The following is a 22,198-nucleotide window of genomic DNA, read 5'->3' on the forward strand; positions in this document are numbered from 1 at the left end:
ACAAGTACCGTCTTTCTAGGCTTGTGTTTAATTGCTAATACATTTCCGTGTGACATAATAACCCAACGTTTAATTGGTGATGTGAGGCGTGATGAACCCAAACACTTGACCTCCTATTGGTTGACGGATCAGCCTCTGCTTGTCTCCCATCTAATGCATATTTTGGACAGTTTAGAAACACCTGATATTTGGATGAAGAGACAGAAACACGTGACTTCAATTATTTTAATGACATTCTTCTCCAGCATAGCTACCTTTATTTCATCCACTGGCGTCCTTGTGTTTATGTAAGGCTCGGGTTTCTCTCTAATGTTGTAATGACGTGCTCCTTCTTCGCTCTCTTCGTCTTCAGAGGTCGTTTTCAAGGCAATCTGAATAATGGTCCAAGAGTATGCCCTGCTCTCGGCAACACATCTATTAGTGACACGAGAATGGGTTAGCACTCTGTGAAACAGTGTAGGAGTACCATTTTCTTGCTCTCTAAAATATTGAAAATGCAGGAGATAAAATATTTATAATTATAAAAGTACTTTCTGAGATGTTTCTGTCATTTAAAATGGAGACACTTCGACATCAAGGTTAAAGGAAATTACGCCTTTGTATGTTATCATTTAACTTCTGAGGTCATTCGATTTATTTAGTTTTACCGTTGGTTACTTTCAGCCATGTGCTCCGACTAGAAGCCATTTTGAACCTCTTCTCTTATAAACTTCCCTGTGGAGATATTTTTGGAAACTGTTATCGAGGCCCTATTTAGCTTTTCCTGGCTGTTCCCTTCCCTGTAGTGTAGTGATTAGTAATATAGGTTTGTGTGCATGTAAATCAGGGGTGTCAAACTCAAGGCCCGGGGGCCAAATCCGGCCCGCGACTTAATTCAATGTGGCCCGCAAGAGCATACAAAGAATATAATAAGTTTATTATACGGTTACACGCCACTTTACAGGAGCACGTTGCCCATAAACTACATGTCCCACAATGCATCTTGTTTTGTGACATGCACACTGAAGAGACTTGCAATTATTTGCCCTGGACTTCTGCTTTCAGACGTAGTTAATTATGAAGTTATCACCCTATCTGGTAATAATCCAATGCAGAGGAAGTTATGTATTATAATACATTATTTTATATATATTAAATATATTATATATGTATATTTATAAAGTATTAAAGTCACAACCGGCCCTTTGAGTGCAACCGTAATGCTGATGTGGCCCACGATGAAATTGAGTTTGACACCCCTGATATAAATGGTCTCAAAGGATAACATCCCTGTGTTCCATCAAGAGGGAGTTGGTAGTGTATAGCACATTGTACATGAAATGGGCGGGACATCTCTAAGCGGTTGTCCAATCAGAGCCTTCCACTTTCAGACAGAGTGAAAAGAGGTTCTGCAGCACAGGCAGTGTGAGAAAAGTAAAGCGCTTTTTGAACATTAGAGCGTGGAGACATGTCACAGAAAAGGCACAAAATACATATGAACCTGAAGATAAGCTTAAACTGTTAAGAAACCGTACTAACCGACTTCCTTTCCTCCTCTACAGGACAACAGTCGTCGGGTGGAGAACCTGTTAAAGCTGTGGATCATCGAGGCCAAGGACCTGCCTGCCAAAAAGAAATACTTCTGCGAGCTTTGTCTCGACGACTCTCTCTACGCCCGCACCACCTGCAAACTCAAGACTGACAATGTGTTCTGGGGCGAGCACTTTGAGTTCAACAACCTGCCCGCCGTCAAGAGCATCACAGCCCACCTGTACAAAGACACGGACAAGAAGAAAAAGAAAGATAAAAACAATTACATTGGACTCGTCAATATCCCCATCGCCGCGGTTACCGGGCGACAGTTTATGGAGAAATGGTATCAGGTCAGCCTGCCAAACCCACCTAAGGGAAAGACCTCCGGGCCTATGATCAGGATCAAGGCCCGCTATCAGAGTATGAACATCCTGCCCATGGAGATGTACAAGGAGTTTGCAGAGTACACCACCAACAACTACATGCTGCTGTGCTCCGTGCTCGAGCCTGGGATTAGCGTGAAGAACAAGGAGGAGATGGCGTGTGCGCTGGTGCACATCCTGCAGAGCACCGGCAAGGCTAAGGTAAGAACCCAATATATCATTTATTTCCATTTTACCCTCGTTTGAACTCTCCAAGGAGACATACCAGATAAAAAAACATCAAATGAAACCATTATTCTGCTTTGAGGCACTGACAAGATATTATGAGGTTAGCAATTCCTCCGCCGCCTGCTCATGCTATGAACTATTGACCCCCCGAAGGGGCAGACAAAGAGCAGACAGACGGGTGATTTCCTTTCGCTGCACCAGCCGGTATTACATTTTTAACTCAAGCTAATCCCTTACATGTATCCCCCGCAGTGCTTCATGGCATACCGATGCAGGACGGAAGCACACTGTTTCCACCGCTGTCTGCAGCAATGAAGCACGGGGAGATTAGTCTGCCACAGCGGGAGCCACGTCTCCCCGACAGCAGGCAGTTGGGCTCAGATAATCTCACATCCAGCACGAATGGCTGTATTTGACTTCATTTTAACAGCACAGCGTTTGCCTTTTGAGTGCAGGGAAACAGACGCAGGCATTGTTGACCCTGCATAACATCAGCATGGGGCATGAGAGGCAAGGCTGTCTTATTGGCTGCTGATGAAGAAAGGGATATAGAGAAAATGAAAGATGAAATTAACCAGCACACTCAGATCCCAAGCATATATTATTACAGATCTTTTTTTCATCAGCTCCTGTTGTTTGAAAAAGCCGTCTGCTTTTAGAGTCATATTTCTTCAGTCGGCTTTCTTCACTGCGGCCTCGACGCTTCGTCTTCTCTCTTCAGTCGGCCGCGACAGCTTATGCCTCAATTTAGTTTTCTCGTTGACGGCATCTCGTCAGCAGAGCTTTGAAACTTTCTCTGACTTTATCACAGCTCAGCGGAGTGATGAACGATCAGTGCCTAAGAAGTGATGTCTATCCACACTGTACTGCCGCTTTAGACTCAGGACTGATGGATGCTGATGGAGGGGGGGGGGGGGCTGCTCTGGTCTCCTGAGAGGTGCCATGTCCTTAATTACCTTCAATTAATCCACACTTTACCAGCACAGCTCTAAAACGTTTACTCATCCCTCCAAGTGTTCAATGCTAGCTAGTGGATGTGCTGCAAAATGTATCACTACTTTTAATTGAAATTACATATATGGATTAGTGCAATATTCTAAGACATGTATATATACTAAGCACAATATTTGTAAAGGCTAGTTATGTGTTGTAACACCATTTTTTGTGAAGCTGCAAAGATATGTCATACAAATCAAAGTCAACGGATTAAAAAAAAACGTATTTGATTGGTACAGATCCTCTTTAAAAAGTCACTTTATGTTCATGTAAATATGTTTTTTAATGATATTAAGAAAAATCGTAATCACTAAATCATTCAAAAATAGTCATGATGAGTTTTTACCTTCACGTTTTGCAGCCTTAGAGCCGCCTTTAATACACAATAGATATCCAAGGTTGCTCGTAATGAGATTGACCCGCACACATCCCATTTATGTTCAAGAAAAACAAATCCTCTTCATTTCCTCATTAGCTGGCAGTACACACAAAGACGAGCTGGTGTTGCCTCTTGAGAAATAGGCAAACAGAAGCTGTCGGATTGACGTAAACGGGAAGCATTAATGAAAGCTGCTTTAGAAATGTCAAGTGTCAGAGCCGTGAGCTGCAGCTGCCTCGCTCAAAAGACTTTCATCATTCTACACATTGGGAAGCGGTCTGACATGGGTATTTAGACGGTACGTTTTGTTAATATATCCTTGGTGGGTAAAGGAGTGATGTTTGGCAAAGCACGGCACACGGCAATACCAATAAACCACTCGTATATTCCTGAGACCTATTTCAAAATCCTCTGCTGCGTAAGTACGGGCACAATTATTTACATTCAAAATCTGGGTGAAGAGGTGGAGAGCGTGTACATTTACAAAAGCTTACAAAATTAAGTAACAGAAACAACAGTTTTATTATTTTCCCGATATTAAAGTGAAAAATATATTATCACGATATTTTTCAAGCAGTATCACGATAGACGATATATATCACGATATTTTTTCATGTCGGTTATTATGGTTATTTTTCAAGTTACTTAACAGTACAAGCACCTACAAGGTAACAGCAACTAAAACAAAAAGGAGTAACAGACCAAAATAGCATTTCAAGCTGGTTTTATTTCTGAAATGAATCCCTGAATGAACAATTCAACATTTTGATATGGCTTCAAGGCAGTTTCTCAGTATAAACAAGAACTTTCTGAGGTAGCACTAGCAGGGAACATCAATACACATGAAAAGGAGGGTAAAACATAACTAAGTAAAACATAAAACATCAATGAGGAAAAGTCAGTGCCAAACAATTAAAATGTAAACGTTAGACTTGAAGTGCAATAAATACTTTAGCATAACTGAAGGGAAAAGTTTATTTTTTTTTATCACGATAGATACGATATCTCTGAAAAAGCATATCGTGGAGACCTAATATCGTTACGACGATATATATCGTCATATTGCCCACCCCTAATTTGATGTCATTGCTGGTATACCGCAACACTTCCAAAACAGTCAAAACCATTAGTCTGTATCCATTTATGTGTACATACGGCCATCTTTGATGTGGTCTTTGCCCCATTAGTAAATTTTTTCAAACGAATGACACATTTAAATAAATTGTAGTGAGGTGGAGAGAAAGTCTGTGAATATACAAGAAACCAAATGATGTAAGAGGCGCCTGAATATGTTCACGATAATACAATTATTATTACAATTAATACATTATTAACTTGTTTTTTGAATAAGGGACACACAGACTTCCAACGACTCAAATCCATGAGGCAGTGTCTGTTTATTCCAGTACCCCAGTGTATTTCAGTTTGTACTTCAGACAGAGATTTGCATTGCTGTCGCATGAGACGGCAACTAAGACTAACTAACACTCCTCCACCCAGCGTGGGTGAGCGGGAGGCGATGAAGCGGTGACTTTGTAGTTCTGCTGATGGTGTTTAATCAGCTGTGTACAGGTGGAAAACATCTCCTATAATTGCAGAAGGCTGCTGTTAGGAGATGCAGATTCCAGGCGGTATTAGTATACACAACACCGACTACACTCCTGGTTCTTCCCGTCTCATTTTATCCCCCATCACCAAATAATCCCACACCAAATATCCCGCTCCGTTGCACACTGGCTCCTTCTCTCTTGTCCTCTCCCTGCTTTCCGTCTTTGTCTTCCTTCATCTCTCTGTCATGCTCCATTGCGTCATGAGGCCACAGCTTTCTGGAGCGATGTCATTACGGATGCTGTATTGATGTCGGGATGCCTTGGTGAGCAAAACGGGCGCGCCCTGCGGATGCTAACGTTATACGCACACACCTACGTATAAACCATAAGCCTAAAGCAGGTGGTTTTAGGTCAGTGATTACATGTTACACTTGAGCAAGTAGGCTGTCGGTTGTTTTAAGACACATGTGGCTTTAAGTAGCACATGGAAAGGTCAGCAGTGCAGTCTTTCTCTATCAGCTGATCTTATTTGATTTTGAAGCCCGTAAGTCCAACCGTAAATGGAAATGAAAAATCCAATCATGGCTTCCTGTGAGGTCACAACACCAGTCTCTCCTTCCCTGTGGGATATGATGTTATATCCACACACACACACAGCGCTCTTGGAAGCTCCCACGGTTTCAACAACAAGACCCTGTGCTGTGTTGGAAGAAGTTCCTATCGTCTGGAAATATCCACCGCCAGCATGAATCCTCTGCGCTATCGATCTAGTGTTCTCGGCGCCGCGGCCCTGTGGGAGGATTATGTTCTAATGTGTTGCTTCTCCGCATCGCCGATAAGGAGGATGTATCCTCATGGTCACTTGGCAGATTCCAGTGAGGATCTGGTTATTTAGCCGTTGGGTTTTTGTATTACTGCATCCGAGCCCTTCTTAGGAGTGTGAAATATGCAAGACTCTCCTCTCTAGCGAACATCCTCTGTGGTGAACTGTCGGCAGCCTGAAGCACAACTTACATTCAGCACACACATCACATTAATGAGTGCAGCGCTGTCATCACCACAGCTGTAACGCTCTCACACAGCTCGGACATAACACGATGTGACAAATGATTTACCGACGCGGCATGAAAGGCTCTGGTACTATATTCCTCTTCCGTCTTTTAATGACTCAGTCGTCCCCTGAGAGGACCAGCGAGCATTTATGACATGCTAGCTAGCTGTCAATACTCTCTGCATTAATATTGCCGTTATTGATGTACATTGTTTTTTTGAAAACCACTAGAACGGTGTTTCTCGAATATATACTGCAATGTATTCTGTACTTGCTCTTGTCTGATACACTAACCCCTTTAATAGCTGTAGTCTTGTGTTTTCACTCGTAAGAAGTGAGCATTCTTAGGAGGAACTCAGATCGATGTTGGAGACAAACAGTGTTTGAAGTGTGTTTGAGTGAGAGAAGGAGGGCACATTCATAACGGGAGATGTTAGCTATTCACGTAGTTATATACCGACTATAATGAAATCAGGAAATAAAGACCAAACCCATCAAAGCACTCTTCGCAGGCACTCCTATGTGCACTACAAAGGCAATGCATCATATCTTCAGACTGCTTGGTAATTCCAGCAGGATTTTTATTGACCGTCCCCTGACAGCGTGGAGTGATGGAGGAGAGGTGAAGCAGGGAGAGGTGAGGAGAAAGGTGAGAGCACTGACAAGGAGGGGAGGAAGGGAGAGGGAGAATGAGATGGTGTGGCTGCGGCGGCGCCAAACAGCCGCAGACTGCAAGGAGAAACATTCAGCAACACATCGATCCGGACCCTCCGGACGTCTGTGTTGGCACTGAGAATACAAAGGCACTGTTCTCTCCGTCACCTCCTTGTTATGAGATTCAGTCACCTCTATGTTGTTTAAAGAGGCCCTATTATGCTTTTTGGGTTTGCCCTTTTCTGTAGTGTGTTACACAGATTTGTGTGTGCATGTCAATAGTCCAAAAAAGCCTGGGAAATCCCTGTGTTCCCTCCAGAGGGAGTTTCTCTCCTACACATTCCCCCCACCGACTGAAGCGCATCCATTGGACTCCTTTGTTTACTTACGGACCATAGTGACATCATTATGTAACACTTTCGCTTCTATTGGCTCGTGCTCAAACACATTGTAGGTGATAGGCTAAGGGGCGGGACATCTCAAAGTGGTTGACCTATCTCAACAGAGCCGGCCAGCTAACCAAGACTGGGCTCTGGTTTCAGACAGAGGGTGAAAAGAGGTGCTGTAGCACAGGCAGTATGAGAAAAATAAAGAGCTTTTTGAACATTAGAGCGCGGAGACATGTCCCAGAGGAGAGGAACAAAATACTGCAAGGATTTAAATTGAGCCCAAAAAAGCCTTGTAAGGCATTTTTGATTATGAAAAATAACTTTTGCCGACTAAAAAAAAAAGTAGCGTACTAGTAGCGTAAAAGTACTAACGTTAAGTTACTTAACAATAATTTGAAATTTCAATACTTTTACGAGTGGGCTATAAACATAATTCCCCTTGTTTAACATCTTTAAGATCATTACTCCAACACAATAGAAATCAGGACCGAAACAGAAACAGAAACACACGCGTCGGGAATATTCTCAGTTAGTCAGAGTAATCATCAAACATGAGGTGTGGATGCTGATGACACTTGCTGTAAGACCCCCTCCGGTCAAAGCTAACCTCATAGCGAGCATGTGCACCGCTAGCTAATTCAGGAGCGCTGCAGCCCTTCCTGTTGTTGTGTTGAATGACAGGCCTCTGTGCATATAGGGAGGAGCCGCTTCCACTTCCATTTGGCCCTCCAGTCCTTCCATTCAACCCGATATGACCCTCACAGGAAGAGCTGCAGGCGATGACTCTGTAATCCTAGCCACCGGGTCTCCAGGGAGGGAGACCAGGGGAGGCAGAGAGAGAGGGAAAGATGAGGAGATTAAAGGGTGGAGAGGCGGGAGTGGTTCCTGTGTTCTCCCCCGGAGTCTGTCCTCAGCCCTTGCCCGAGGCTGAAGAACCAGCCTCATCGATCAGACAAACTGCTTCTGTTATAGGGTTTCATTTCCCCATCGCATTCAATTATGTTGTCATGCCGATCTGTAACAATCCTCCAATTACTGAGCCCTACAAAATGTGTATGTGTTACATTGCTACACACTCAAAGCACCAACAGGTATATTCCATGTTGTTGGTTTTCTAATGATCTCCATTAGTTCCACAATCCACTCTCCAATCATAATGTTGTTTTCCCATTTACAACCTGTGAAGAAGGAATAAGCATTTATGCCAAAAGAAAAATCTTAGTTTGTGCTCTGTTGCACATCGTTGAAATATAATATGTACACATGGAAAACTAAATGTATATCGTGAAGATACCGGCAGGACTATTATCGACATCGCTTTTACATTCAGCGCACATACAGTGCATTGATAACATTGAGGTGGGCAAAGTGATACATCAGCGACACTTAACTTGAGCTGAAGAACATGTTCTGTTTCCTCCTCTTGCTTTTTCACAGCTCCAGTATTTTCCTTTTAAGGCATTGTCTTGCTCTCAACCTTGTATTTCTCTGCTTTATATTGCCATAGAAACACAAACACATCTGAGCATGCACAAAGCAAACGCCTGACGCTTTATTCGTCTACTCTTTCTCCCTTTTCCTCCCCATGACTCAAGGTCCAGTAATTGCAATGCGTGCCATTTAAAACATCGGCGTCTCTTCAATAAGTTTTTATATTTCACCTTCATAACTCGCAGCTGCAGACTGAGCCGGAGACTATCTCAGGATAGAGATGGAAGCAAACACACAGTGCCTCGAGGTAGATGGTTGTGTGTCGAGCACAAGACGTTATGAGTTTTACAGGGAGCTCCTCGTCCTCTCCAACAGGGCTCGGTTGCCTTATTATTTATTAGATATGATCAGCCGTGCTGCATCTACCCCCCTAGCTTCATATCTGCCCCCCCCCTCTCTGTGCCCCGTGTGTTGGCTTTTTTTGAGGCATGGTTTGGCTGATGGGATGTGGCAGCAATACAGAGAGCGTTCTACTTCTCCTTATTAGCACTGAAGCAGAGGGGACGGGAGTTGAGGGGGGGCTGCAGGGTTGAGGGCGTCAGAGAAAAGGCTGAGGGATGATGGGAGGGAAACGGGAAGGAGCTCCAGTCTCTTTTTAGGTATTGGTCGTTTATACTTTCATAATGCCAGTCGTTCTTCATGTCCTAACCTATTAATAATAATAATGCATCACATTTTTTATTAGAGCTCAAAGCGCTTTACAATTACACCTTAAGAGTCATTACTGTGGACATTGTGGACACTGTGTCTTGCCCAAGGACACAACAGCCTGACGCAGTGGCGGCCGAGGCGGGTTTCGAACTGGAGTTCCCCGCCGCCCCTTGATCTGATGATCAACACTCTAACCCACTGCGCCAACACCGCACTAAAACTAAGACATGTATGCACTTAGCATCGCTGCCAACCATTTTCCAAAGCATACCTAAGAGCTTTGCATTGATTTCCTATAGCACCTTCCAGGCAGACTTTGATGTTATTTGATACAGGTGAAAAAGCTGGCTGCAGTTTAGAGGAGTGATACGGCTGTTACAAGTTGGTCTGAAAGATCTGAGCAAAGGAGTATATTATTATTAGATGTGTTTCCTCTGATCAGTTAAGGTAGCATTTACGTTAGGTTAGTTCTTCCTACTTCCTCCAAAGGTTGGGGAATAGTTTTTCTGGACTGCCACAGCAAACTGTAAAGTTATTGGTCGCAGCTAAAAAAAAAAAACAACATGCCATATTTGACACCCAGGCTTTGAGTTGTTTTCTCTTGGTGTTGTAGCATCCCACAGTGGCTAGCGCCAGCATAATCTCTTGGTCTGGTTATTATAAGAAATCAATTCACATCGTCTTGGTTTGATTTCCAAAGCCCTGTCAGTGCAGCCAGCTCTCGAATTAGGGATTGTGACAAGTCTGTAAACACGAGAGTTGTGGTCCATTTTCAAGTCTGTTTTAGTAGCACGCTGAAAAGAAAACCAGGCACAAGTCGCCACCTGGAAGGTAAGATACCAGTCTACCAGCATATGGTGGAGATAATGTTTATACTCAAGGCAGAGGTGAGATAGTGTGCAAATCCAACTTTATAGTCCCTCTAATTTCCTTATATCAATATGTTGTGATGAAGTTCTGAGAGCATGTGCGCTCATGCTAGAAGTTGCAGACTCACTACATTGAGAGAGAGAGAGAGAGAGAGAGAGAGAGAGAGAGAGAGAGAGAGAGAGAGAGAGAGAGAGAGAGAGAGAGAGAGAGAGAGAGAGAGAGAGAGAGAGAGAGAGAGAGAGCACTCCTGAAGTGCCAAACATTCAACGAAGTAAGGAGCGTTTACTGGAACAAGTTGAACTCTGTAATCCCAGGTTTCAAGGAGGTTGATGACCTCTCAAGACTGAGAGTACTCCTAGGAGAAGGAGACAAGGCACACCTTGCTGCCCAATATGTATACACATGCCACAACCTGAGGGACAGTGAATGACACACACACACACACACACGTGTTGAAATGTAATTATATCACTGTATATATATCATCAATAATATGTAAACATTTGAAATGTATGTTAATGTTGTTAATTATTTTGTATTGTGATGCTTTGGCAACATTGTTTAATTTAACTTTCATGCCAATAAAGCCCCTTTGAATTGAATTGAATTGAGAGAGAGAGGAATTGTTCCGGCTCACTTTTGATGTCTTCCTCTCAGTTTCAGACTCTCTCCTTCTCCATTTCCTCCAATCGTCCTCTGTCTGTAATCAGACCTGGATGTGCCTCGCCTCAGTGGCCTCGTAGGGAGTACAGAGGAGAGGGAGGGAGGGAGGGAGGGGTGAGCCATAGAGGGGGGAGGAAAGAGAAAAGATCATAATTGCGATGACATTTTCTTATTTCTAAAGTGTTACATCAATTGTAATGGTGCCAGCATGAATGAGATTCCTGAAGTAGGAAGTGTCCTCGGAAACAGGAGGGGGAATTTACTGTGCAGTAAAGTTCACTAAGGTAGATTTAATTAGACTTTTTTGATACTAATCAACAGAACAACATTTTAATGTCAAGCATATCTCTGCAAAGTGTTCAAATGCATTATACAACACCAAATGCTTCATTTCACCTCCTTAAATTCAGTCAATGCCCTTTTGGCAGCAGTGACATCCTTGAGCCACTCACACGTTCACTTGTCTTAAAGTCAGTGTAGCTTTGCGACGACAGGCTTCTTGCAGACGACATCAGTTGTTTTTCTCCTCAGGATCCCCCTGAATGAATGTGGCCCTCTCCCCTCAGAAGTGGTGCGGATGCAGCTGCACAGCGTGATGCTGCCCCCGCTGTGCTTCACGGTGGGGGGGCCGTGTTTATGATGATGTGCAGTGTAACATGGTATTTAGTCTAAGGGCCAAAATGCTCAGTTTCTCATCAGACTGTAATAACTTCTTCCAGCTGACTTCAGAGTCTCCCACATGGCTTCTGGCAAAACTGCAGCCGTGATGTCTACGGAGGTCTTTTAAAGATATGTGTCCTCTTCCTCTTCCCCCCCCCCCCCCCCATGAAGCTGTGACTCATGAAGCATCCAGACCGCTGTGGTGTGCAGTCTTTGAAATATCAGGCCCTAAAACTCTGAATCTTTTTTAGAGTTCTCCTAGCTTCCGTACATATCTCCTTCTCGTACGACCACTCATTAATGATCCTAATTGATAGATGTAGCTGTACTACTTTACGATGGATGGTCACTGACATCCATGCCCTAATTGTCACTAACACTTTTCACTGACTTGCCCCTCAATCTTCAACATTTATGTTTTTGCCATGACACTGCAAAAACTGTACTAGGTATTTTTGAATGGACGTATGCACACACATTTGTAATTTATTCAAATTGCATTGTAGATGTTTATTTGCGTTGACCTCTGTCAAAAAAGACACTTTATTGATGTCATAGTGTGTCACAAGGAAACCATGAAAACGCACATATTTGTATATTATATTATAAATCATTGTCTGTGTGAATAGCAGATCACGACAAACTCACACGCATAGACTTACTAACACACTTCTAATGCTACAATCTAAGTTGAATTAAAATTCGTATTAATGCAAATTTGATAAAGTTGAGGTGTGTGTGTGTGTGTGTGTGTGTGTGTGTGTGTGTGTGTGTGTGTGTGTGTGTGTGTGTGTGTGTGTGTGTGTGTGTGTGTGTGTGTGTGTGTGTGTGTGTGTGTGTGTGTGTGTGTGTGTGTGTGTGTGTGTGTGTGTGTGTGTGTGTGTGTGTGTGTGTGTGTGTGTGTGTGTGTGTGTGTGTGTGTGTGTGTTTATGGGGTTGGTTGGTCCATGTGTAAAATGTGCAAATGCGTCCCCAAAAAGGCTCCTTTGGCTGCGCATCAGTGCTGATTGGCTCCCTGCGGTGTATCTTTGATTAGCTGGATAACAGGCGTCTGCAGCAGCTAGAGAGTCTGAGAGGCTGCGTCTCTCCTTCCGCCTCCTCCTCTCTTCTTTAAAGACCACCGCTCTGTCTCTTCTTCCTCTCCTTCTCTACATCTGTCACTTTCTTCTCCGCTGCTGCCACGCTGGTTCCCCTAGTTTAACAAGCTGCCAGGGGACTTACAGGAGCGTACACCCAGAAGTCTTTCGGAGGGATCTAAACAAGGGATGATTCATCCCCAGATGGCTCCAGTTCCATCTCTCCTTTTCAGACTTTTTGTGGGATGTTGGGAGCCGTGAAGCATGTCTCCGCCTGTCATGTCCCTTCTCCTGCTCAGTACTGTGTCGTCCTAATAGAGATAACTCCTTCACAAGAAAGTAAAACGTATAAATAAGAGAATTCTATACACATGTTTCATACTGCAGACTTAAAGGTGGGGTAGGCAAGTTTCAGAAACCGGCTCGAGATCGCTAGAATTTTAAAATACACAACCGGAGAAAATCTGCCACTTCTTCACAGAGCCCCTCCTCCAACACACACGAACGCGCACATGACCAATGAGGGCACGAGATAGGTTTGTGCCCCGATGGAAGGCTGACAGGCAGGTAGGCCATCCAATTGGTTGTACTTTTTACAGTATTACGGCTTCTAAAGATGACATTTTTTTATGGATTTCTTGTCAAACCACTTAAGATATTCATTGCTATCGGGATGTTAAGAGCATTCCATGGAATATAACAAAAAGTGTATCTCGAGCCAGTTTCTGAAACGTACCTACCCCACCTTTAAAAGATACTGTAGATAAAACACATATCATATTGACAGCTTCAGCTTCTTGGATTTTTCTTGTTTGCCTTTATTTGTTAATACTCTCCATTTCTACTTGTGGGAAACGGAGACAAGCTAATTGTTGTAGCATTTGAATGAAATTGAATAAATAGTTTGCTCTCATTATATTAACAATATGAGTACTCTCACTGTTTTTCATCCGTTCTGTCAACTTCAAAGATGATTTAAATAGAGCTATTTCGTTCCCTTCCGTTTATTTTAATGACAGAATTATGTTTTGTTTACGTTCAATGGGCAACATTTTTTGATTGCACCAGTTAATTGAGAGGGATTGTTATTCCTGTGAAAAGGGGATATATATCATTGATAATTGGACGTGTGATGTCCACCTTGATGAAGGTTTGTGAGGCACGCTGCTAACCTTTACAACTAAAAAGATACATGTGGAAATAGATGCAGGGAAAAGGAAGGAGATTAAGTAGCTAATGTTGTTAGCATGAATGCTACTATATGTTGTGTTTTTAATATCAACAGTGGAGCTAATGACTACATGTCTGTAAAATATGTGTTTCCTGATCCCAGACCCACAGGAAATCATCAAGACATTGCAGTTTCACCCAAATATATCACAAAACATGTTGTGTGTTTTTGTTGGATGGGGCTAAGTTGTGCAAATGCATTCTCTTGATCCAAGCTGTTATTACATTGATTACATTACATTACATTGCATTTAGCTGACGCTTTTATCCAAAGCGACTTACAATAAGTGCGTTCGACCAACAAGATACAAACTTGAAGAAAACAGAATCATACATGTATAAGTACATCAGGTTTCATAGAGCTAAAACATTTCAAGTGCTACTCAACTGGCGATAGATAAGCCAGCCCTTTATTAGTATATAAGTGCTTTGTTAATAGTTCTATCGCTCGAAGTGGAGTCGAAAGAGATGAGTTTTCAGTCTCCCCCGGAAGGTGTGTAAGCTATCTGCTGTCCTGGTGCCAATGGGAGCTCATTCCACCATTTTGGAGCCAGGATAGCAAACCCACGGGTTTCTGCTGATGGGAACTTGGGTTACTAAGCTGTGATTTACAGTAACTTCATTGCTAACCTTCTCCTGCTCAGTCAAGTCAAAGAGATAGTGTGAGGTACTAATCCATAGTCAGGTTCAAGGCTTTTATTGACTCATGTGTGCATAGCTCCAGTGTAGTTATGACAATGAACATCTGAGTGTACAGGCTCCTCCAACAGAGCAACACAATACAATAAGTAAATACAATAAAATAGAATATAATAGAAACAGTGCAATATACAGTAATTGGAATATTGATATATGAGTTGCAAACAGATGAATGTTATGGATGTTCTTTTAGTTTATTAGGTACTGTAGATGGAGGTGGGCAGAACACAGACGACACAGAAAGCAAATGACTGCTTTGTATGGGGCAGCAGCCTCACATATTTTAGCCAGCTCAAAAAGGCTAACTAAATCAATAGCAGTTCAAATGTACCGTATACTTATATGTTATACAGTTACACTCTGCCAAAAGACAGCTCACACTAACAGGGAACGGAGGCGTGTGTATCTTTGCTCAGCAAAGCCAACCGACTGCATTGACAGAAACAGTCATGCTACCTCGCAGCGAACAAGACTCTCTGTTCTACTGCTGGTTAGTTTGTGGGACAATTTTTTTAGGCGCATTCACACTGCGGTACTTTTCCCACAAAGGTTCATGCGAACTTAGTTCATGATCGCGTTCACACCAAAAAGAGCCGGTACTAAAAGTAGTTCATGCGAACCTTTTTACCCCCTCGAAAGTCCCTGCTAGAGAGCAGGGACTTTCGAGCGGCTCTTTTTTGAGAAAAGAGCTATATTCCTGATTGGCTGGGCGAATTGCAAACCACGCCCCGTAAAACTCCCAAAAAGTTTTGTGAAGCCGCCATTTTGTTATCCTCTTATTAGCATTAGCATTAGCCCAGCGCAGAAACGCAGAGAGACTAACTTATGGCAACACAAAATAAAACATGGGAGCGGTGGAGATGAGGAGGTGTCGGCGTTCTGGCGATTTACTCGGAAGGCTTCAGGAGAAGCTGCTGGGACTCCCAGCAGCTTCTACTGAAGCCAGTCCCCAACTCCGGGGACTTCCGGCCGGGGACTTTGGGCGTCAGTATACGCCGTGAAGTGGTCTGCGGCCTGCCAGTAAACCCAAAGCAGAAGAAGAAGAAGTGACGTCAGCGACTTCATTTGCCTAATCCTCCCCCAGGGACTTTTTCCGGTGTGAACGCGATCTGTACTTAGTTCATGCGAACTAAAGAGTTCTCATGAACTAAGTTCTAATGAACCCTTGGGGGGAAAGTACCGCAGTGTGAATGCGCCTCTTGGTGTGTCAAACACAAAAACAAACAACCTGAATATAAGCAGAGTAAAGGAAACAAAACAAAGCTAGTGGACAGGTGAAAAGTGGCTGGGGAGTTTGTGTTCACTGAGGAGGATTAGTGATAGGGAGCAGGTGTTCCAGCTGCAGAATGGAACCAAACACCCACGGGAGTGGAAAGTAGGAATAACTGTGCCTGAAATGGCTAATGTAAAATATCAGAGGACAAACGGAGGAAGTGGATAGAGATGAGTCAGAGGAAACTGTGGTGACCAATCTGGGTTCCCATTACAACCCACTCATACATTTAAACTCGTTTTATTTACTCCACTTAAAAGCAAGATTATCAAAAAATGGACAGACATCGTGTCAATAATTTCACATGATTGTATGACTTGCAGTGATTGACCCTGTGTTTGTGTTTGTTGTTGTCTGAAGGACTTCCTCACTGACTTGATGATGTCGGAGGTGGATCGCTGCGGGGAGAACGAGCACCTCATCTTCAGAGAGAACACACTCGCGACCAAGGCCATCGAGGAATACCTGAAACTGGTGGGACAGAAGTACCTGCAGGACGCCCTGGGTGAGTGGAGCAGTGATCCGGAGAGATGGGAGGCAGAGGCTGTTATCTGCTGCTCCTCATCGAGAGTCAGAAATAGTTTTAAAAGTGGAAAAAAGTTACTATGTGTTCGTAGATTGGGGTTTCTTTTAATATTACGCATTTCAATTTGTATCTGCTTGACCTCTTAAGGCATTCATTCACTCAAGAGTTTTCATTTTAGTTTGTTTTGTCTGCTTTTAAAAGCTGCTGTTGGAATTCCAAATGAGTGTTTGTATAAATAATTGATTATTTTACCCCCACTACTGCAGTGTTGGACAAGGTGTGTTTGTCTGCAGGCGTAACAATAAGCACTCTGTATGCACCGTGTACTTTTCTCCCTCCCTCATTCAGAAATGTACACAGTGGCAGTTTCAACGGCACACATCCCTCCTGCCACCCCCTCCTCTGCTATGTTAACGCTCAACGTGTGTGTTTATGTGTCTTTTGAACGATAGACGCATCACAGGGTTTATTCAGAGAAATATGAAAGGCTGGTCGATTATGCATTAGTGTTTATGGTGGTAGTTGTTTAATGAGTGGCTGAACTATTGAAACCACTGAGTCATCCCAAGGACACGCATGGAGTCATTGTAGCAGTTATGGTTTGTCTGTTATCCCATAACACAAAGGACATTGTTATATTTGCCACTATTTTTGTGAGGGTAACCTTGCTTGGCGTTAGGGCTGCACGATATATCGTGTCGTGACGCTAATCACATTATGATATTCACATCCCAGGACATGTGATTATTTTGTTACATTTTTAAAACATTTTCTTTTTAGGACGTGCGAGATTAAGCAGGCAAATGAACTCAAACACAAAATGTTACAATTATTTTTGCTGCTTGCCACAAAAGGAAAACGTGCACGGCTCTCAAGTCAGTGGTACTTGAGTGAGAGACATGCAGGCTCTGCATGCACAGCAAACCACCAATCACAATCACTCTTGATCAGATCACATCAGGATCACATCAGGATAACGGAGCTGGCTCAGCTTGTTGCTCTGATAACTTAAGATCCAGACGTCCGTGACTAAAATCCTTCATACGGTTAAATATTGTTAAAATAATACCAATTGTATAGCATTAAAGTTCAAGAAAGGATGGTTAGCGGACAAAAAAAACTGTCTTTTCTTCAATTCCTGTATTTTTTTCACATATATCACAAAATATCGCAATGTCAGTTTTTTCCAATATCGTGCAGCCCTACTTGGCGTGCATGAATCTTCTAGCTCTTTTTGTTCGTTTTCACAGCAGGTCAAACTAAAATCATCTGTTTTAAAAAGTAATTTCCGTTTTTTTTTAGTTTAAGGTTCAGCCTGCAAACATCTCAAGGACAATGTAAAACTCTGTCCCCGTAGCTTAGCCATCATACTTCCCTCTGTCCTCGCTCAGCTGTGTCGGACTTTGCAGCACTTAAATTCACGAACATCAGCAAATAATCCAGTTGCCTGATCTAGAAAAGCTCAATACATTTCCTGTTTCCTGTGTGTTTGCTTTCAGGCGAGTTCATCAAGGCTCTGTATGAGTCAGATGAGAACTGTGAGGTGGATCCGTCCAGATGTTCCTCAGGCGACCTGCAGGAGCACCAGAGTAACCTGAAGATGTGCTGCGAGCTGGCCTTCTGCAAAATCATCAACTCATACTGGTGAGCACTGGAACACAGCATTGATAAACAGTGTCTCAATGGGCATACTTAAAATATCCACTCTTCCAAGTACCGTACTTTTCGGACTATAAAGCGCACCTGCATATAAGCCGCCGCAGCAGCTAAATTGTCCGTCTGTCTTGCTCTCGTTCTGTCTCTCGGTTCCACTTTTACTTTGGCGCGTGACCTGTCTCACTCTTTTCCCGCCTCCAGCTTTTCCTGCTGGAGCCCGCCCCTTAAAGGTGGCGGGCGCGGACCGGTCCTAGAGCCCATAGGGTTAAAGGTGGTTAATTTGACCTGTAAAATCCATAGATTTAGGAGGTTCCCTAGTGGCCGTTAGCTGTACAGAAAAAATGGGGGAAAAAGTCGCGTTTTATAGTCCGAAAAGTACGGTAATCATAACACTTAATCCCAAAAATGATCATTTGTTTATCAAAAATGTTGATTTCTATGCCTGCACACACAGTGAAGAAATAAACAGAAAACTGAGAATATTCTTAATGTATTATAAGTACATGAGGCGCCTTGTTTAACAAAAAGCAAAACTCTATTCAAACCTTTGTTTCCAAACGTTTACAGAACTCTTTGACACAACTCATGTTCTTTCATTCATAAAAAATGTTCTCCTTTTTTGTAATCTTCATTATAACGTCGGCTTGCGAGAAAAACTCAAGTGATGGATAATTGATAGATTAAAATGGATTGGATTCAATTCTAATGAAAAGGAAACAACAGAAAGCCAAGGCGTTCTGAATAATGAGAACACAAGATGTATAGAAGGTGATTGCAATCAAATGAGTGACAGCTTCATTCTTGTTGTTTGCTTTCATCAAAGGCAGAAGGAAGGTGGCACATCAAATCAAATGCAAATAATATGCTAAAAGAAAACTGTTCTGAATTCTACATATCGCTTTAGATTACGTGTTGATATTCATAATTTTTTTTTAAAGGATCATTCTCAGCTCTTTTAAATTCAAGAGCATTGAAGTGAGACAGAACGTTCTGGAATCATTTGGATTCTCACGTTGGGGAGCAGGAGTGAGAATGAACAGCTCCAGCCCATCTGTCTCTAAAGTCTGGTTTGGGAATATAAAAAAGACCAAAACCATGTTCATGTGTACTTTATTTCACACCTTATTAATGCTGTGCACGTGGCACGATGTTCATTCTCTGTTCCGCCCTTCAAACGCTCCTTGTTTCCTCTGCAGTGTATTTCCAAGGGAGCTGAAAGAGGTGTTTGCGTCGTGGCGTCAGGAGTGCAGCAACAGGGGTCGCCCCGACATCAGCGAGCGCCTCATCAGCGCCTCCTTGTTTCTGCGGTTCCTCTGTCCCGCTATCATGTCCCCCTCGCTGTTCAATCTGATGCAGGAGTATCCAGACGACCGCACAGCGCGCACGCTCACACTCATCGCCAAAGTCACACAAAACCTGGCCAACTTCACCAAGTGAGTGTGGGTATTTGGATAAAGAGAAACCATCCGTCCCAATCTTATGAGCAGAGGACTTTGGAATTTGCTTAAAATAACTTTGTTTGCATTCTTCATTGTCCCCCTTCCTGTCCTTGTTCGCCGTCAGATTTGGCAACAAGGAAGAGTACATGTCCTTCATGAACCAGTTCCTGGAGCACGAGTGGACCAACATGCAGCGCTTCCTGCTGGAAATCTCAAACCCAGAGACCATCTCCAACACGGCGGGCTTCGAGGGGTACATCGACCTGGGCAGGGAGCTCTCCACCCTGCACTCCCTCCTCTCTGAGGTGGTGTTCCAGATGGACCAGGTACTGACTCGGCATCACCAGGACTTTCTCTCACTCAGAATGTCGTCAATATGAACATGATGGAATAACTGTCAGTGCATTTAAATGTTGACAAGGTTACTGATGTTAAATCAGGCCCGCCCCTCCCTACAGGCCGATCACGCAGACTGCTGAGGGGGCATCATCATGAAGCGCAAATGCGGCGCAATTAGTGTAATCGCGCCACAGTTTGGCCCCCCGACGCTCGCGACATGGGGGCCTCATCACATAACTTTGCGTGGGGCCACAAGTTGGCCAGGGGCGGCCACAAGTTAAATTGAGACTTGCAGCAAGAGGGATGGTAGCTAAAGCCTTGTGTATAGGTGGAGTACCAGCAGGCACAGGGCTGCTGTTGTTCAGCGTGTTGGAGGATTCCTTATTCTCTGAAATCCCAGACGGCCGACAAATCAAATGTTATGTAAGGAAGCAGGAAGTCAAATCTCATATCCAAAACGTATAAATACACTTTTATTGCTTTATACAATCCCTGTACAGAAAGGAGTCAAGTGTTTGAAACAGAAAATGTATTATTGGGAAAGGTTGAAAAGTCCTGTATGGATTTTAAAACAGTGTGAGACTTTAAAGAAGAAAGCCTGAGACATGTTAATAGTGAATATTACTTCATTATTTGATTCTTTTTTTCCCGAGAGCCGTTTGTTCCAGCCACCAGCGTGCTGTTCTGAACACAGTATTCCACATTCTTTAAAAAACAATTCAGATTGTTATGCAATCGCTTCTCTCCAAAAGAAATTGGGATGTATAAATATTCTACAGATTTCTTAAAGGATCGAAATCAGCTTTTGCGGAGGTCCAAAGGTCTTTCAATGATTATCATAAGCTTCGGGGTTTGAGTCAGACTACATTAGGATGTTTATGGAATCGTATCAATCAGTAATTCATTATTGCATTGCGTAAACAGTGAAGCCTGAGATGCTGGGGAGGCTTATTAATGGATTTACAAGGACGTGTGCATTAGCGCTGGTAGCAGATGGGAAGCTGGTAATAATTAGATAAAGGGCAGATTCTTTTTTTCACTTTTTTTGTTAGAGCATCCTGCTCTCTTTCAATAATTCAGAAATCACAGCGTGTCTAGATAAGTCCATCAGGCTGACCGGCCTTATTCATTATTCAGTATGTTGTCTGAATAAGAGAGTTGAATGCATGGCATCTGGGAAATAGCAAAGTCTAACAAATATGCAAATATCGTCTTCAGCTAAAAAGCTCAGCTGTTACATCCAGCTAGCGCACTGAAGAGCTCCAGAGTGATGCTTCCTTTGCCTCGTCTCCCTCCTCACAGAGCGTGGCCTCCAAGCTGGGTCCTCTGCCCAGGATCCTGCGGGAGGTCAACTCGGCTCTATCCAACCCGTCCTGCGTCCAGATGACCCCCGGACCCTCCTCAGAGCTCTCAGGCTCGCCCCCCCCTGAGGCCGGCTGCAGCATCTCCACCGGCCTGCAGAAGATGGTCATAGACAACGAGCTTTCAGGGTAAGACATATTAAACACCTCCTCTAGAACACACACACACACACACACACACACTATGTGTTCATTCATGCAGATTACACTGTTTTATGTTTAACTGAAAGATTAGAAGTTTCAAAGACTATTTTGTTTGGTGTTTATCTATTTGATAGAGTATCTTTTCTGTTAGATCGAGCAGCACGTTAAAGGAAGCTAGCTGATGTTCCTGCAGCTGCAAGCCATAGCTATGCAAAGCCTTAATATAGAACAATTAAAACATGTATACTATGCACAGGGTTGGGAGGGTTACTTTGTAAATGTAATCAGTTACTGATTACTGATTACATGGCTCTGAAAGTAATCCGAATACAGTTACAGTTACGTGTCTTAAACGTAATCAGATTACTTTTAGATTACTTTTGGATTACTTTCTTTTTCCATCACAGATGGATGTTTTGGTGAACAGGAGACACAAAAAGCAAAAGGAAACTGAACGTGTTTTTACTGTTGTAATGGCTTATCAAGAGCACAACTGAAACATCACATCTGAAACGATGTAACAACATAATACACTTGTGAACATGTATTTGTTTATCCGCACTGTGATTCATATCCACTCCCAAATGGATGTGTTCTTCATTTGCCAATTTAACACCGTTACACCAAGTTTTATGAAAATCTAGCTAAAGCTTTTTTACATATTCCTGGAAAAAACAAAACCTACTTTCGTAGATATCACAGCCTTTCAAGCCAATCAACAAAGTCTTCAAACAGTCCTTATATTAGGAAACAAACAAATACAAACATTTGGTGCCAACAATATAAACGTGCAACCCTCGCAACAGCTCACCCGTTTGCATAAAGGTCAGTTCCCAACACATCCAAGTGGGTATTAAAACACGGACGAGTGAAGGAGAAGCTGTTCTGCTGAGTGTTAATGTCTGTCAGCCGTTGCCGTGACACAGCGTGAGTGTCACCCCTGCTTGTTTACACCAGCCAGATGAAACCTCTCCTGCG

The 22,198-nt window shown here is 43.1% G+C and overlaps 1 protein-coding gene across 9 annotated transcripts in view; it reads left to right on the top strand.

The window, feature by feature from the left end:
* The window catches only part of LOC117455833 (disabled homolog 2-interacting protein-like), a 207,373-nt gene that overhangs the window by 163,793 nt on the left and 21,382 nt on the right, over positions 1-22,198 (top strand). For all 9 annotated transcript variants that reach the window (XM_034095420.2, XM_034095421.2, XM_034095428.2 and 6 more), the window contains 6 exons: positions 1,542-2,096; positions 16,116-16,260; positions 17,781-17,925; positions 19,134-19,370; positions 19,501-19,702; positions 21,018-21,205. In XM_034095420.2, the coding sequence (XP_033951311.1) occupies positions 1,542-2,096; positions 16,116-16,260; positions 17,781-17,925; positions 19,134-19,370; positions 19,501-19,702; positions 21,018-21,205 (1,472 nt within the window). The remainder of the gene's footprint in view (positions 1-1,541; positions 2,097-16,115; positions 16,261-17,780; positions 17,926-19,133; positions 19,371-19,500; positions 19,703-21,017; positions 21,206-22,198) is intronic.

This window comes from Pseudochaenichthys georgianus, chromosome 12 (genome assembly GCF_902827115.2).
Source record: "Pseudochaenichthys georgianus chromosome 12, fPseGeo1.2, whole genome shotgun sequence".
NCBI classification, from domain to species: Eukaryota; Metazoa; Chordata; class Actinopteri; order Perciformes; family Channichthyidae; genus Pseudochaenichthys; species Pseudochaenichthys georgianus.